The sequence below is a fragment of the Salmo salar genome, chromosome ssa21, assembly GCF_905237065.1.
Source record: "Salmo salar chromosome ssa21, Ssal_v3.1, whole genome shotgun sequence".
In the NCBI taxonomy this organism is placed as follows: Eukaryota; Metazoa; Chordata; class Actinopteri; order Salmoniformes; family Salmonidae; genus Salmo; species Salmo salar.
In genome coordinates this window covers 16,219,670-16,237,945 of record NC_059462.1, presented here as the reverse complement: position 1 = coordinate 16,237,945, position 18,276 = coordinate 16,219,670, and the positions used below count along the sequence as shown (strand labels likewise).

General features: G+C 42.0%; 1 protein-coding gene across 1 annotated transcript; it reads right to left on the bottom strand.

Annotated features, from left to right (window-relative positions):
- Positions 1-244: 244 nt before the first annotated feature.
- On the bottom strand, positions 245-17,036 carry LOC106581777 (D-3-phosphoglycerate dehydrogenase). The gene is made up of 12 exons (XM_014164071.2): positions 16,763-17,036; positions 15,925-16,076; positions 14,880-14,945; positions 14,672-14,726; positions 14,406-14,504; positions 14,191-14,323; positions 13,928-14,076; positions 6,387-6,539; positions 1,714-1,852; positions 1,287-1,414; positions 955-1,171; positions 245-651 (listed from the first exon to the last, which is right to left on the bottom strand). Exons 1-12 carry the CDS (start codon positions 16,898-16,900, stop codon positions 497-499), a joined length of 1,584 nt encoding a protein of 527 aa, XP_014019546.1. The 5' UTR covers positions 16,901-17,036; the 3' UTR covers positions 245-496.
- Positions 17,037-18,276: the final 1,240 nt, after the last annotated feature.

The following is an 18,276-nucleotide window of genomic DNA, read 5'->3' as shown; positions in this document are numbered from 1 at the left end:
GCTGGTAAACTAACATAGCATATTTCATCTCTATTGCACCCAAGGGAATATTTTTTTCTCGAAATAGGCTAGTCACCATAGAAACCTAGGGTGCACAGCAAAATCCATATGAGTTTATTGGTCATATGAGATGGATTGTTTTTTTGTTTTCCATTTCAGCTGCCTTCCTCCTGGTGTGTTGACATTGAGAAAATTTCGCAAAATCGGCAAGTACAGAATACAAGAAAATATAAAACAATTGTAATAATGTAACAGGTATTTATTAAATTCTACACAGTCAGCATCTCTACAATAGAAATGACCTTTTTAGTATTTTTTTCTAGATGTGTAATGTTAAATAAAACAAATACTTTCTACGTGTTGTAAACTAAGTATTGAAACACTAAAAGGCCAAAAGAAACCATTTAGATTACTCAAATCTTCAGTGGTTAGATTTTTAGACATTGGAATGCTCTACTGGTCCTTCAGCATTGTAACAATGCGCTCTCACTGCCATTTACACAGAGACCTGTGCTGCTGCTTTCACTAAAAGTTTTAAGGCACCAAGGTCCCCCAAGAGAGAGGATAACCCCACACAGTACCACTGATCTCCACTACGAGCTGCAGGGGCACTGAATGACTCCATTTCCACTCCTGCCTTAGCCAGCAAACCTGAGGAAAGAGTGGGAGACAGTCAAGGTAAAATACGTGTCCACAGTTATTCTGGTCATCTTGCATTTACAGCCATGAGAAGCTTGCTGTCAAGTGCTAGCTTGGTGTAAACACATCCCGATGGGAAAAGGCCGAAAAAGTAAGAGTTAAGAATGCAAACTGAAAAGAGAAATCATTCAAGTTTGATTATGTCAAATAAGTAGCAAAAAAAGGCGGTATAACTTGCTAATCTTGTGCTGAATAGACAGAATGGCTCAATTAGTCAATAGTGAGGTTACAATGTGAAAAAAATAGCTTTCTCACCAGTCACAGAGGGCAGGAGCGGAGGAGACGCCACGGCCTTGAAGAACAGCAGGTTGCCAGTGAGAGAGACCGGCTGTCGGAACACGCTGCGGTTCAGCTCCAACAAGACTGGTACTCCTCCCTGGACTGAACCAGTAGCTCTGTAGCTGCAGCTGTTGACAGAGATCTCCACCTCACATGCACCTTGAGTTAGACCCTCACTGTGGTTTCTGGTTACCTGAGATTTAAAAAGAACGTCGTCCATCTCAAATAAGATTATTTATTTATATTACACAAGATAGGTCATTAATAAAATATGACCTTTAGCCAAGTGTCAATGGGGGCCATTTTACCGTGATTCCAGATTCCTTGGCCAGGGTCAGTGAATTGACCAGGTTGGGGCAACTCTGGGACCCATCACTAAGTAATCCAACCATTACTGCTGAGGTCATGTAAGCGGAGGAATCTTTCAAGCAGTCTCCTAGATTGTGATAAAAACAACAGACCATGTTCAGTTTGCATGGCCAGAGCCCACACTTTCGTGATTTACACCATTATACCACTAGGGGTAGACAAACCAAAGCACAACAAAATCTTCCACTAATACATGTGCGCTTGAATGGCATCCATCGTCTCCTTTACCCTATGATCACTGATCTGAGAACAGTGGTCATGTAATGTTAACACATCTTTTCATCTATCAAGCCTGATCAGCAGTTTCAGAGAAAATGAAGCAACTGAAGGATATTAGGACACAGTCTAATGCCTTGCAGCGCTTACCTTGAGTTATGATTTGGACTTGGCTGAAGGGTTGTTTAGAGGTGGTGCATGATTTCAGCGCAGCTCCTATGGCCTCTCCAAGTTTGATCCACTGGTGAGACTCGGGGGTGAATGTGCTTGCCAAAAACTGGGCATTCACCTGCACACACCAAATTGCACAACATGTAACCTATCAAAAAAAGTAATACATCTGCACCATTGAGAGCATCTTGACAGGTTGCGTCACTGATAAGAGAATTATCTAATAAAGGTAAATGAATCAATAAACCATGATGAATTATTAGTCATACAGCATGGTTAATGAATAATCAATGTAATAATCAATGTAGGGATCGATTGGTCTGATTAGTTCCGGAAAGTCCAGGAACCACTGGAGAGGGAAAGAAATGTGTGTATGCAATTAGTATAGAGAGATAGAGAAGCAGATGGTCAAGGGAGTAAAACTTCAAAGAGTTCCTAACCTTGAAGGAAAGGAACAGGCTGAGCCAGAAGGTGATAAACAGCGTGAGAAGTCAATGGGGGTTGCAGGTCACCAACAGATTGTGTGTAAATGTATGTGCGTAAGTAAGCAAGAACTATATAATGACTGTTTTGTTATCCTGACGCCAGAACGTTCTCATGAATAAAGCTACAGAAACCTTTTGCAGAAAGCTGAGTCCTTGCCTAATTATTTTAACCCATTGTCTTACAAACCTTGGGCATTAGTCAAGGCGAATTGATTATTGATTATTATCATCAAGATATAAAATTCCTTTAACAGTCACCGCTTGGTATGACAACTGCTTGGCATCCGACCACAAGGTGCTACAGAAGCTTCTATACCAGGTGCCATCCAGGTCTTCTATACCAGGCAGTGTCCGAAGAAGGCCCTAAAATTGGTCAGACTCCAGCCACCCAAGTCATAGATTGTTCTCTCTGCTACCACACAGAAAGCGGTACCGATTCACCAAGTCTGGAACCAACAGGACCCTGAAAAGCTTATATCTACCCATATATCTAACCATATAGCTACCCGGACTATCTACATTGACCCTTTTTGCGCAAACTTTTTTACTCATCACATACGCTGCTGCTACTGTTTATTCCTAGTTACATGTACCTATCTACCTTGGACCCCTGCACATCGACTCGGTACTGGTACCCCGTGTATATAGCCAAGTTATTGTTTCTCATTGTGTATTTATTATTATGTGTTTTACTTTTCTATTATTTCTCTATTTTCTTTCTCTCTGCATTGTTGGAAAGGGTCAGTAAGTAAGCTTTTCACTGTTCGTAAACAGGTGGAGCCTGCAACATTATTTCAATAGTCAAATTTGATCTCCAGCTGTCGCATAGTAATGAACGTGTTGGGAGTCGGGATGAGACAGGCAGGAAGCTTTTCTCAGTGAGTCGAAATCATGAATCAGCGTATATATATATATGTGAGATACTATATATATAGTATCTCACAAAAGTGAGTACACCCCTCACATTTTTGTAAATATTTGATTATATCTTTTCATGTGACAACACTGAAGAAATGACACTTTGCTACAATGTAAAGTAGTGAGTGTACAGCTTGTATAACAGTGTACATTTGCTGTCCCCTCAAAATAACTCAACACACAGCCATTAATGTCTAAACCGCTGGCAACAAAAGTGAGTACACCCCTAAGTGAAAATGTCCAAATTGGGCGCAATTAGCCATTTTCCCTCCCCGGTGTCATGTGACTCGTTAGTGTTACAGGGTCTCAGGTGTGAATGGGGAGCAGGTGTGTTAAATTTGGTGTCATCGCTCTCACATTCCCTCATACTGACTGGTCACTGGAAGTTCAACATGGCACCTCATGGCAAAGAACTATCTGAGGATCTGAAAAAAAGAATTGTTGCTCTACATAAAGATGGCCTGGGCTATAAGAAGATTGCCAAGACCCTGAAACTGAGCTGCAGCACGATGGCCAAGACCATACAGCGGTTTAACAGGACAGGTTCCACTCAGAACAGGCCTCGCCATGGTCGACCAAAGAAGTTGAGTGCACGTGCTCAGCTTCATATCCAGAGGTTGTCTTTGGGAAATAGACGTATGAGTGCTGCCAGCATGAGTGCTCAGACCATACGCCGCACACTGCATCAAATTGGTCTGCACGGCTGTCGTCCCAGAAGGAAGCCTCTTCTAAAGATGATGCACAAGAAAGCCCGCAAACAGTTTGCTGAAGACAAGCAGACTAAGGACATGGATTACTGGAACCATGTCCTGTGGTCTGATGAGACCAAGATAAACTTATTTGGTTCAGATGGTGTCAAGCGTGTGTGGCGGAAACCAGGTGAGGAGTACAAAGACAAGTGTGTCCTGCCTACAGTCAAGCATGGTGGTGGGAGTGTCATGGTCTGGGGCTGCATGAGTGCTGCCGGCACTGGGGAGCTACAGTTCATTGAGGGAACCATGAATGCCAACATGTACTGTGACATACTGAAGCAGAGCATGATCCCCTCCCTTCGGAGACTGGGCCGCAGGGCAGTCTTCCAACATGATAACGACCCCAAACACACCTCCAAGACGACCACTGCCTTGCTAAAGAAGCTGAGGGTAAAGGTGATGGACTGGCCAAGCATGTCTCCAGACCTAAACCCTATTGAGCATCTGTGGGGCATCCTCAAACGGAAGGTGGAGGAGTGCAAGGTCTCTAACACCCACCAGCTCTGTGATGTCATCATGGAGGAGTGGAAGAGGACTCCAGTGGCAACCTGTGAAGCTCTGGTGAACTCCATGCCCAAGAGGGTTAAGGCAATGCTGGAAAATGATGGTGGCCACACAAAATATTGACACTTTGGGCCCAATTTGGACATTTTCACTTAGGGGTGTACTCACTTTTGTTGCCAGTGGTTTAGACATTAATGGCTGTGTGTTGTTATATATATATATATATATATATATATATTTACAAAAAAACTGGTTAGAACACCTACTCATTCAAGGGTTTTTCTTTATTTTGACCGTTTTCTACATTGTAGAATAATAGTGAATACATCAAAACTATGAAATAACATATTAAATCATGTAGTAAACTAAAAAGTGTTAAACAAATCAAAATATATTTGAGATTCTTCAAAGTAGCTACCCTTTGCCTTGATGACAGCTTTGCACACTTTTAGCATTCTCTCAACCAGCTTCACCTGGAATGCTTTTCCAACAGTCTTGAAGGAGTTCCCACATATGCTGAGCACTTGTTGGCTGTTTTTCCTTCACTCTGTGGTCCAACACATCCCAAACACGTTTTTGGTTACTAAATGATTCAATGTGTGCTATTTCAAAGTTTTGAAAATAGTAAAAATAAAGAAAAACCCTGGAATGAGTAGGTGTGTCCAAACTTTTGACTGGTACTGTATATATAAATACACACACATACACATACACACACACACACACACACACACACACACACACACACACACACACACACACACACACACACACACACACACCCCAAACAGGTAAAATGAAGTGCAGCTAGTTTTCTGTCTTTCCAGCTTCAGTTTGGAGAGATTGTGTTTGATGTGTTATTGGCTAGCTCTTCCTCATTAGCTCATTGTTATGCATGTATCCAAATAAATGTCACTAGAAAACAGCTTATACAACTGCAAATGCAGCTACTTTGTTGTTATTCTGGCTACACTGTTTGACATGACTGTAAGTTAGGAAAAGGGGGATACCTAGTCAGTTGTCCGGCCCGCCGGGCACTTCATTCCAGCCCGCGAGACAAAAAAAAAAATGTTGGTATCCAATTGGTAGTTACAACACCTGTTCCAATGTCCTCCAAACACCGGCTTCTCGGGCATTTTCACTTAAATATACAACGGCTTTCAGCCAATCAGCATTCAGTGCTCGAACCACCCGGTTTATAATTTGGAATGAGGAACTGAAAAGTGTATCAAGAAGCTCTATTGGATTGAGATGCATTGTTTTTGCCCAACCGGTTTTACTACACTTCATGTGTAAAACGAACTAACCAAACAACCAACCGTCCCCTGAACAGGTTCTAACCCCAAGCCATAAGACTGCTAAATAGTTAACCACAAACCTTCCTGGACTATCTGCATTGACCCCTTTTGCACTAACTCTTCTGACTCATCACATACGCTGCTGCTACTGTTTATTATCTATCCTGTTGCCTAGTCACTTTATCCCTACCTATATGTACATATCTACCTCAATTACCTCGTACCCCTGCACATATACTTGGTACTGGCAGTCCGTGTATATAGACAAGTTTTCGTTACTTATCATGTATTTATTCCTTGTGTTATCATTTTTATATTATTTCCCACTATTTCTCCCTGCATTGTTGGGAAGGATCCGTAAGAAAGCATTTCACTGATAGTCTACACCTGTTTACGAAGCATGTGACAAATAAAATGCGATTTGATTTTAACTATCTTAATTGTATTGCAAAGTATGACTCAATATTGAATATAGTTTTCGTTGCAAGAATGTATCATTAGAATCCTTTGTGAACAACCTTGAGGGTTACATTTTGTGTTACATTGTTACTAACACGTTCATTTCAGGAAAGTTTCAAGGTCTGAAGGGAACAGTTTTTCTAACCATTGCAACACTGAAACAATCAAAGAAAAAACCTATTAGAATCGGGCACCTATAGGCATTTGCTTGACTGTAATAGGAGAGAAGAACTCACTGCTCCAACCAAGCTCTTGCCCATCACCATGTCCACAATCTGCAGAGCAATGTCCTGCCCACAGCGTGCCTGGGCCTCCTTTGTACTGGCTCCCAGGTGAGGACAGCTAATCACATTGGGATGGTTCACCAGGGCACGGTTCTTTGGGGGTTCCTGGGAAAGAATGTAACGCCATGATGTGAGACTGGCAATACTGAAGGGAAGACAAGTAAAATAAAATATTAATTAATAAAATATTTGTGGTTTAAGTGATTATTTTTTTAGTGGGTAAATCAGCTTTAATATTGCAGATATATTGTGGCTTCTATCAATGTAATTGTCTGTATAATTTCCAATCCCCCATTTATTTATGTAAATAAATATGGATATATTTTGTAAATAAATAAATATATACACTACCGTTTGGGGTCACTTAGAAATTATTGTTTTCGAAAGAAAGCACATTTTTGTCTGTTAACAGTGAAGATGCGACTCCGGGATGTTGGCCTTCTAGGCAGAGTTGCAAAGAAAAAGCCACATCTCAGACTGGCCAATAAAAAGAAAAGATTAAGATAGGCAAAAGAACACAGACACTGAACAGAGGAACTCTGCCCAGAAGGCCAGCATCCCGGAGTCGCCTCTTCACTGTTGACGTTGAGACTGGTGTTTTGCGGGTAATGAAGCTGCCAGTTGAGGACTTGTGAGGCGTCTGTTTCTCAAACTAGACACTTTAATGTACTTGTCCTCTTGTTCAGTTGTGCACCGGGGCCTCCCACTCCTCTTTCTATTCTGGTTAGAGCCAGTTTGCGCTGTTCTGTGAAGGGAGTAGTACACAGCGCTGTACGAAATCTTCAGTTTCTTGGCAATTTCTCGCATGGAATAGCCTTCATTTCTCAGAACACGAATAGACTGATGAGTTTCAGAAGAAAGTTCTTTGTTTCTGGCCATTTTGAGCCTGTAATCGAACCCACAAATGCTGATGCTCCAGATATTCAACTAGTCCATAGAAGGCCAGTTGTATTGCTTCTTTAAATCAGCACAACCATTTTCAGCTGTGCTAACATAACTGCAAAAGGGTTTTCTAATGATCAATTAGCCTTTTAAAATGATAAACTTGGATTAGCTAACATAACATGCCATTGTAACAGGAGTGATGGTTGCTGATAATGGGCCTCTGTACGCCTATGTAGATATTCCATTCAAATTCAGCCGTTTCCAGCTACAATAGTCATTTACAAAATTAACAATGCCTAAACTGTATTTCTGATCAATTTGATGTTATTTTAATGGACAAAAAATTTGCTTTTCTTTCAAAAACAAGGACATTTCTAAGTGACCTCAAACTTTTGAACGGTAGTGTATATATCTTTTTTATTTATTATTTTCCCCCTAACCCTCCCCCCTAATTGGAGTAAACTATGGTAAACAACACTTTGGGTTCTACTTCCAGCTTATACATACTATATTCATTTTACAGACAGTATATTTTGCATTAGTTATCTTGTTTGTTTTTAGTCCCATCCTTCAGCTACCCTCAACCATTCCCATCCATCTCTGAAGACCATCCGGTTTGATTTCTATTTGCCACATATTGTTCAACTCTCCTGTTTCACAAAAGTTCTGAATCTTGTTCTCATAGTTTCTACAGATTGTAAATTAAAGATAATTTTTGCTGAGTGTTATTAAATCAATTGACTATGACTTTTTTTCAAACCTATGAAATAACACATATGGAATCATGTAGTAACCAAAAGTATTAAACAAATCAAAATATATTTTATATTCTTCAAAGTAACCAGCCTTTGCCTTTGACAGGTTTGCACACTCTTGGCATTCTCTCAACCAGCTTCATGAGGTAGTCACCTGGAATGCATGCGTTTGAGCCAATCAGTTGTGTTGTGACAAGGTAGGGGCGGTATACAGAAGATAGCCCTATTTGGTAAAAGACCAAGTCCATATTATGGCAAGAACAGCTCAAATAAGCAAAGAAAAACAACAGTCCATCATTACTTTAAGACATTAAGGTCAGTCAATATGGACAATTTCAAGAACTTTCTTCAAGTGCAGTCGCGAAAACCATCAAGCGCTATGATGAAACTGGCTCTTATGAGGACTGCCACAGGGAAAGGAAGACCCAGAGTTACCTCTGCTGCAGAGGATAAGTTCATTAGGGATACCAGCCTCAGAAATTGCATCCCAAATAAATGCTTCACAGAGTTCAAGTAACAGACACATCTCAACATCAACTGTTCAGAAGAGACTGTGTGAATCAGGCCTTCATGGTCGAATTGCTGCAAAGAAACCACTACTAAAGGACACCAATAAGAAAAAGAGACTTGCTTGGGCCAAGAAACACGAGCAATGGACATTAGACCTGTGGAAATCTGTCCTTTGGTCTGATGAGTCCAAATGTGAGATTCTTGGTTCCAACCGCCATGTCTTTGTGAGACGCAGAGTAGGTGAACGGATGATCTCTGCATGTGTGGTTCCCACCATGAAGCATGGAGGAGGAGGTGTGATGGTGCTTTGCTGGTGACACTGTATGTGATATATTTAGGTTACTACACGATTCCATGTGTTATTTCAATGTGGAAAACAGTAAAAATAAAGAAAACCCCTTGAATGAGTAGATGTTTCCAAACTTTTGACAGGTACTGTACATAGGGTGCATTCGGAAAGTATTCAGACCCCTTAACTGTTTCCACATTTTGTTACGTTACAGCTTTATTCTAAAATCGATTAAATTAAATAAATTCCCTCTTCAATCTACACACAATACCCTATGACAAAGCGAAAACAATTTAAGACATTTTTGCAAATGTTTAAAAAAACAAAAACAGAAATACCTTATTTACATAAGTATTCAGACCCTTTGCTATGAGTCTCGAAATTGAGCTCAGGTCCATCCTGCTTCCATTGATCATCCTTGAAATGTTTCTACAACCTGATTGGAGTCCCCCTGTGGTAAATTCAATTGATTGGACATGATTTGGAAAGGCACACACCTGTCTATATAAGGTCCCACAGTTGACAGTGCATGTCAGAGCAAAAACCAAGCCATGAGGTCGAAGGAATTGTCCGTAGAGCTCCAAGATAGGACTGTGTCAAGGCACAGATCTGGGGAAGGGTACCAACAATTTCTGCAGCATTGAAGGTCCCCAAAAACACAGTGGCCTCCATCACTTTTAAATGAAAGAAGTTTGGAACACCAAGATTCTTCCTACAGCTGGCCGCCTGGCCAAATTGTGCAATTGGGGGAGAAGGGCCTTGGTCAGGGAGGTGAAGAGAAACAAGATTCTCTGGTCTGATGAAACCAATATTGAACTCTTTGGCCTGAATGCCAAGCATTATGTCTGAAGGAAACGTGACACCATCCCCAGGTTGAAACATGGTGGTTGCAGAATCATGCTCTGGGGATGTTTCTCAGCAGCAGGGAATGAGAGATTAGTAAGGATCGAGGGAAAGATGAACAGGCTCCCGAGTGGCGCAGCGGTCTAAGGCACTGCATCTCAGTGCTAGAGGCGTCACTACAGACACCCTGGTTTGAATCCAGGCTGTATCACAACCGGCCGTGATTGGGAGTCCCATAGGGCGGTGCACAACTGGCCCAGCGTCGTCCGGGTTTGGCCGGTGTAGGCCAAATCAAATTCAATTTTATTGGTCACATACACATGGTTAGCAGATGTTATTGCGAGTGTAGCAAAATGCTTGTAAAAAAAACAAAATACTGCAAAGTTTCCTAAGGACTAGAAACGAGGCAGCCCTCTCTGTCGGCGCCATCCTCACAAATTCGTATTTACTATGACGGCCTTTGTTCTTTACTGACTTGCCTAGTTAAATAAAGGTTAAATAAATAAAAATAAACAGAGAGATTCTTGATGAAAACCTGCTCAAGAGCGCTCACAACCTCTGACTGGGGCGAAGGTTCATCTTCCAACAGGACAACGACCCTAAGCACACAGCCAAGACAATGCAGGAGTGGCTTCGGGACAAGCCTCTGAATGTCCTTGAGCGTCCCAGCTGGAGCCCGGACTTGAACCCGGTCTAACATCTCTGGAGAGACCTGAAAATAGCTGTGCAGCGACACTCCCCATCCAACCTGACAGAGCTTGAGAGGATCTGCAGAGAAGAATGGGAGAAACTCCCTAAATACAGATGTGGCAAGCTTGTAGCGTCATACCCAAGAAGACTTGAGACTGTAATCTCTGTCAAAGGTGCTTCAACCCATCTGGACAAGAGGAATACCTATGTAAGAATGCTGTTCATTGACTATAGCTCAGCATTCAACACCATAGTACCTTCCAAGCTCATCATTAAGCTCGAGGCCCTAGGTCTGAACCCCGCCCTGTGTAACTGGGTCCTGACGGGCCGCCCCCAGGTGGTGAAGGTAGGAAACCACACCTTCACTTCACTGATCCTCAACACTGGGGCCCCACAAGGGTGCGTGCTCAGCCCCCTCCTGTGTGCCCTGTTCTTCTATGACTGTGTGGCCAAGCACGCCTCCAGCTCAATCATCAAGTTTGCAGATGACACAACAGTAGTAGGCTTGATTACCAACAATGATGAGACAGCCTACAAAAGGAGGTGAGACCTCTGGGAGTGTGGTGCCAGGAAAATAATCTCTCACTCAACGTCAAAAAAACAAAGGAGATGATCACGGACTACAGGAAACAGCAGAGGGAGCACCCCCCTATCCACATCGACGGTACCACAGTGGATAAGGTGGAAAGCTTCAAGTTCCTCGGCGTACACATCGCTGACAAACTGAAATGGTCCACCCACACAGACAGCACCTCTTCAACCTTTGAAGGCTGAGAAAATGTGGCTTGCCACCTAAAACCTTCACAATCTCTTACAGATGCACAATTGAGAGCATCCTGTCGGGCTGTATCACCACCTGGTACGGCAACTGCACAGCCCACAACCTCATGGCTCTCCAGAGGGTGGTGCTGTCTGCCCAATGAATCACCGGGGGCAAACTACCTGCCCTCCAGGACACCTACAGCACCCGATGTCGCAGGAAGGCCAAAAAGCTGATCAAGGACAACAACCACCCAAGCCACTGCCGGTTCACCCCGCTACCATCCAGAAGGTGAGGTTAGTACAGGTGCATCGGACAGAGACTGAATAACAGCTTCTATCTCAAGGCCATCAGACTGTTAAATAGCCATCACTAGCACATTAGAGGCTGCTGACTATATACATAGACTTGAAATCACTGGCCACTTTAATAAATGGAACACTAGTCACTTTAATAATGTTTACATATTTTGCATTACTCATCTCTTATGTATATACACTGCTCAAAAAAATAAAGGGAACACTTAAACAACACAATGTAACTCCAAGTCAATCACACTTCTGTGAAATCAAACTGTCCACTTAGGAAGCAACACTGATTGACAATACATTTCACATGCTGTTGTGCAAATGGAATAGACAACAGGTGGAAATTATGGGCAATTAGCAAGACACCCCCAATAAAGGAGTGGTTCTGCAGGTGGTAACCACAGACCACTTCTCAGTTCCTATGCTTCCTGGCTGATGTTTTGGTCACTTTTGAATGCTGGTGGTGGTTTCACTCTAGTGGTAGCATGAGACGGAGTCTACAACCCACACAAGTGGCTCAAGTAGTGCAGCTCATCCAGGATGGCACATCAATGCGAGCTGTGGCAAGAAGGTTTGCTGTGTCTGTCAGTGTAGTGTCAAGAGCATGGAGGCGCTACCAAGAGACATGCCAGTACATCAGGAGACGTGGAGGAGGCCGTAGGAGGGAAACAACCCAGCAGCAGGACCGCTACCTCCGCATTTGTGCAAGGAGGAGCAGGAGAAGCACTGCCAGAGCCCTGCAAAATGACCTCCAGCAGGCCACAAATGTGCATGTGTCTGCTCAAAAGACTCCATGAGGGTGGTATGAGGGCCCGACGTCCACAGGTGGGGGTTGTGCTTACAGCCCAACACCGTGCAGGACGTTTGGCATTTGCCAGAAAACACCAAGATTGGCAAATTCGCCACTGGCGCCCTGAGCTCTTCACAGATGAAAGCAGGTTCACACTGAGCACATGTGACAGACGTGACAGAGTCTGGAGATGCCGTGGAGAACGTTCTGCTGCCTGCAACATCCTCCAGCATGACCAGTTTGGCGGTGGGTCAGTCATGGTGTGGAGTGGCATTTCTTTGAGGGGCCGCACAGCCCTCCATGTGCTCGCCAGAGGTAGCCTGACTGCCATTAGGTACCGAGATGAGATCCTCAGACCCCTTGTGAGACCATATGCTGGTGCGGTTGGCACCAGGGTTCCTCCTAATGCAAGACAATGCTAGACCTCATGTGGCTGGAGTGTGTCAGCAGTTCCTGCAAGAGGAAGGCATTGATGCTATGGACTGGCCCGCCCGTTCCCCAGATCTGAATCCAATTGAGCACATCTGGGACATCATGTCTCGCTCCATCCACCAACGCCACGTTGCTCCACAGACTGTCCAGGAGTTAGCGGATGCTTTAGTCCAGGTCTGGGAGGAGATCCCTCAGGAGACCATCCGCCACCTCATCAGGAGCATGCCCAGGCGTTGTAGGGAGGTCATACAGGCACGTGGAGGCCACACACACTACTGAGCCTCATTTTGACTTGTTTTAAGGACATTACATCAAAGTTGGATCAGCCTGTAGTGTGGTTTTCCACTTTAATTTTGAGTGAGACTCCAAATCCAGACCTCCATGGGTTGATAAATTGGATTTCCATTGATTATTTTTGTGTGATTTTGTTGTCAGCACATTCAACTATGTAAAGAAAAAAGTATTTAATAAGATTATTTCATTCATTCAGATCTAGGATGTGTTATTTTAGTGTTCCCTTTATTTTTTGAGCAGTATACTATATTCTATTATATCTTAGTCTATGCCGTTCTGACATTGCTCGTCCATATATTTATATATTCTTAATTCCATTCCTTTACTTAGATTTGTGTGTATTGGGTATATGTTGTGAAATTGTTAGATATTACTTGTTAGATATTACTGCACTGTCGGAGGTAGAAACACAAGTATTTCGCTACACCCGCAATAACATCTGCTAAACATGTGTATGTGACCAATCAATTTGATTTGGATTTGATCAAAGTACTGAGTAAAGGGTTTATGTAAAATGTGATATTTCAGTTTTGTTGTTTTTTATAAATTTTCAAAAATGTCTAAAAACCTGTTTTTGCTTTGTGATTATTGTTATTAAATCTTTAATGCACAGACAAGTTCTTCCCCTACCACTTTTGCGGCAATGCTCCAATTAGTTGGTTGTAATTTTGGATAGAGCAGACATTTCAATATATTTTTTGTGAGCTGCATGTGTGACATAACTCCACCAGTCCTATTTATGATATAATTTACAAAGATTATACCTTTTTTTTGATTCCCAAAATAAATGTTTTTTTTCTATTAATTAATATATTTCAGTTTAACTATAGTATTTGTTGTAATATTTGTTCTGTCTTTTCTGGTGGATTAAACTGCAACCAACTTTCTATGGCTTGTTTTAAAAATGATGTGATGTGATGTGATGTGGTATTCTTGCCTCGACAAAAACATCGAGGCCAGCCCCTCCACACTGTCTAGACTCCAAAGCTCTGAGGAGAGCATCCTCATCGATGATGCCCCCGCGTGCACAGTTCACGACCTTTACACCTTTCTTGCACTTAGCAAATGACGTGTCGTTCAGTAGTCCTAGGAGAAACAACAATTGAACCTCAAGTGGAAATTAATGTTTTTTGTTTGATAATCGATGTAATCACTTTCTACCCTCCAGTACCAAAACCATGCCACCTCTATAAAACTCACCAGCTGTAGAAGGCAGGAGGGGAGTGTGGACGGTGATGTAATCACACTTGGGCCACAGCTGCTCCAGGGACATCTGCTCCACCCCCCAGGTAGCAGTCACCTCAGGAGGGGTGATTGGATCATAGCCGATGGTCTGTCGAAAGCAAATTCAGTTACCACTATCGTGCTACAGTAGGCAGCTTTTAAAGATCGTTTTACTAGGATTATGAACCAACCTTCATGCCAAAAGACTGCATTCTGCTGGCGACTTCCTTTCCAATTCTTCCAAGTCCAACTATTCCAAGTATTTTGCCGTACATCTCTGCGCCCATGAACTGAAAAATCATTAACACAACTTTGACCCAGGTTCCTGAAGAGTTTGAGACACCATAGATTTACGAATCAGATTGAATTATTGATGATTGGATGGACACTGGGGCAGACCACGTGACAGTAATTGCTCTGTGTGTCAAAATAAAAGGGAAGCCAAAATACTCTTTACCTTTTTACGATCCCAGTTCCCTGCTTTCATGGACATGGCTGCTTGGGGCACATGTCTAGGAAGAGAATGGTTTTGAATGAAGTTATATCAAACTTTCCTGTAAAAGTAGGATGAAAAGTACAGATGGGGGTGTATAGTGCAAAGCAATGTCTAACCAATGCCATGAACTATGCCCGAGAGGTATTCTGTATCATCTGTATCATCTTACCTTGAGAGGCTCATCAACAGGGTGCATGTCAGCTCTGCAGCACTGATGGTGTTGCCACTTGGTGTGCTAGAAGAGGGTAATGACACATACAATAGTCTAATATTCAGGGAAAAGACTGATCTGTGGTGATTTGATTTAAACATACACTTGAAGTCGGAAGTTTACATACACTTAGGTTGGAGTCATTAAAATTTGTTTTTCAACCACTCCACAAATTTCTTGTTAACAATCTATTGTTTTGGCAAGTAGGTTAGGACATCTACTTTGTGCATGACACAAGTCATTTTCCCAACACTTGTTTACACACAGATTATTTCACTTATAATTCACTGTATCACAATTCCAGTGGGTCAGAAGTTTACATACATTAAGTTGACTGTGCCTATAAAAAGCTTGGAAAATTCCAGAAAATTATGTCATGGCTTTAGAAGCTTCTGATAGGCCAATTGACATAATATGAGTCAAATTGCTCCCAAGTCTGGTTCATCCCTGGGAGCAATTTCCAAACGTCTGAAGGTACCACATTCATCTGTACAAACAATAGTACGCAAGTATAAACACCATGGGACCACACAGCCGTCATACCGCTCAGGAAGGAGACGCATTCTGTCTCCTAGAGATGAACGTACTTTGGTGCCAAAAAGTGCAAGTCAATCCCAGTGGGAAGCTTGTGGAAGGCTACCCGAAATGTTTGACCCAAGTTAAACAATTTAAAGGCAATTCTACCAAATACTAATTGAGTGTATGTAAACTTCTGACCCCCTGGGAATGTGATGAAAGAAATAAATGCTGAAATAAATCATTCTCTCTACTATTATTCTGACATTTTACATTCAACAATAAAGTGGTGATCCTAACTGACCTTAGACAGGGAATTGTTACTAGGATTAAATGTCAGGAATTGTGAAAAATGTAGTTTAAATATGTTTGGCTAAGGTGTATGTAAACTTCCGACTTCAACTGTAGGAGTTTCCTTAAAACGAAACACAGATGTATCAATGACTTAGAACTTATTTCGAATGACACTATTATTTTGCAAACTTACTTCATGACAATTATGCCCTTCATAGTGGCAGCATCCACATCCACATTGTCAACGCCTGTCCCAGCTCTTCCAATGATTTTGAGGTTACCAGCAGCATTGATGACATCAGCTGTCACTTTTGTTGCAGATCGAACCACCAGGCCATCATAGTCCTGGAGGTGGATTGAAAAGGAAAAAAGATGATATGCATAGTGATGCCAGTGCATGACAAAATGATCTATTGTTCATTGGAGTAATTTGATGAGATAAGGAATGAGCTTATATAGTTGGAATTTTTGCATTAATCAAACGCATTCGTTATTGATTTGGCATCACATGGTGTCATGAGGAAGACAAGCTAAATATTAGATGAGTTGCCTCTGGTGTAATTCATCAAACTATGTATAGTCTACATTTTGAAAGTACTAGGTAGAATGGGAAGAAAGCCCCAGTCTAAATGTAATTCTATTGTTTATAGACTATAGTCGGCCAAACGAGGGAAATCAGAAAATACTTGGCGCTGTTGCATCATATTTCCAAGAAGGCTGTACTACTATAGCGCGGCACCAAAGAGAGGAGGACAAGATCGCACATGCAAGAATCCACTAAACTGCAACTGCTGTAAATCATCCGCAAAATAAAATCCAGTTGTCTGATACGCAGAAATCATAGTTTTTTTTCTTCAGAGGGACTTTTGATGAGGTTATTCAACCAATGACTAAACTATTATACATTTGATACCAACTGTGAAAGTTTTCACATTTTAGAAAGACATCGTGGAACAAAAATGCCGTCATGCCTTAATAAATGTGTCATACGAGGAATTCATGCAAATGAGAAAAAATATGTAAACCCTTACCTTGATCTCCGCAATCAAGTCATCCTTACTCATATTTTGCTTCTCTGTAACTTGGATTCCATTCTCTTGTAGGATCTTCTTACAACAAGGATCAACACTTTCACTGATTAAAATGCGTTTGATGGATATTGGGGCCATTTTGCTGTTCTCTCAACAGTTGGGTAAAATTTCACACTTGAATGGGTGAACCCTTTTACGTAAACTGATGGACTCGCTGAAAAGTTGTCAGATCAGTTGGTTTTGAATAAAATAAAATACTCAGCTAAGGACTGCCCCTTTCAAAGTAAACCCGCCTCTTCTCATCTCCAGTGTTCTGACGTGATGCTGAAACAGGGAGAGGCAATATATACTGTAGCTGGAACCAGTGGCGGTTCTAGACCATTTCAACTGGGGGGGCCAAGCTGGGGTCAGTTGTACTGTTAGAGGGGCCAGTTACATTAGACGTTATTGTTGTCATATCGTTTTCTTCACTGCATTGCAGGCATTAGCAGGCAAAATGCCATGTTCATAATCATTAGTGTTCCGCGTTGCCACTGTCTAATAACGGATGTAAAAAAAGAACGATAGCAAAAATTATTTATGTAAAAATGATTTCATACTCCACATTTAGGGGGGCCACAAGGGGGTCCAAAATTGTTGTCACAGGGGCACTGCCCCCCCCCCAGAACCGCCCCTGGCTGGAACCACATCAATTATATTTGCTATAACTTGTTGGACCAGAAATACTGTGCAATAATCACCTGGCAATGTTGTACAATAGTAATACAATTCTGCTGATTATCTGTTTCAAAGACTGATGATTGTTTTTAATTACATTTTTCAAAACTAAAGAAAATGTGTATTTGAGTGCAAGCCACTCCCTCTCTTAAACATTTGTAGCTGATTTCTCAAGAACATCAGTTCAAACTTAGTGAGACAGCTTTCAAAGTCTGTGATAGGCTTCCTAAGTCAAGCACAGACTTAAGCACCTCAATTAGACTGACTATCACATGACAGGCCTGTCTCTGTTCATTAAAGCTGTAGTGTCAAACTCCACCCCTAAATTTACCCAGTCTTTCTATGTGTCACGTCCTGACCATAGAGAGCTCTTATTTGCTATGGTAGAGTAGGTCAGGGCGTGACTGGGGGGGTTTATCTAGTTTATTTAGTCCTATGTTGTTTGGTTCTAGTTTCTGTTTTTCTATGTTGGGGTTTTTGTATGATCCCCAATTAGAGGCAGCTGGTCATCGTTGTCTCTAATTGGGGATCATATTTAAGTAGTTGTTTTTCCCACCTGTGTTTGTGGGAGATTATTTTGAGTTAGTGCATGTAGCACCTCTGTCGTCACGGTTTGTGTTTTGTTTATAGTTTGTTTGTCTGGCAAAGTTTCACATTAAAATAAAAGATGTGGAACGATACTCACGCTGCGCCTTGGTCCGTTCCTACGACGAACGTGACACTATGGTCATGCAGTTAGCTGATCTATCATTTCTCCCTTTTAAAAATGCAACATTATGCATCAGGTGATCTGTGTA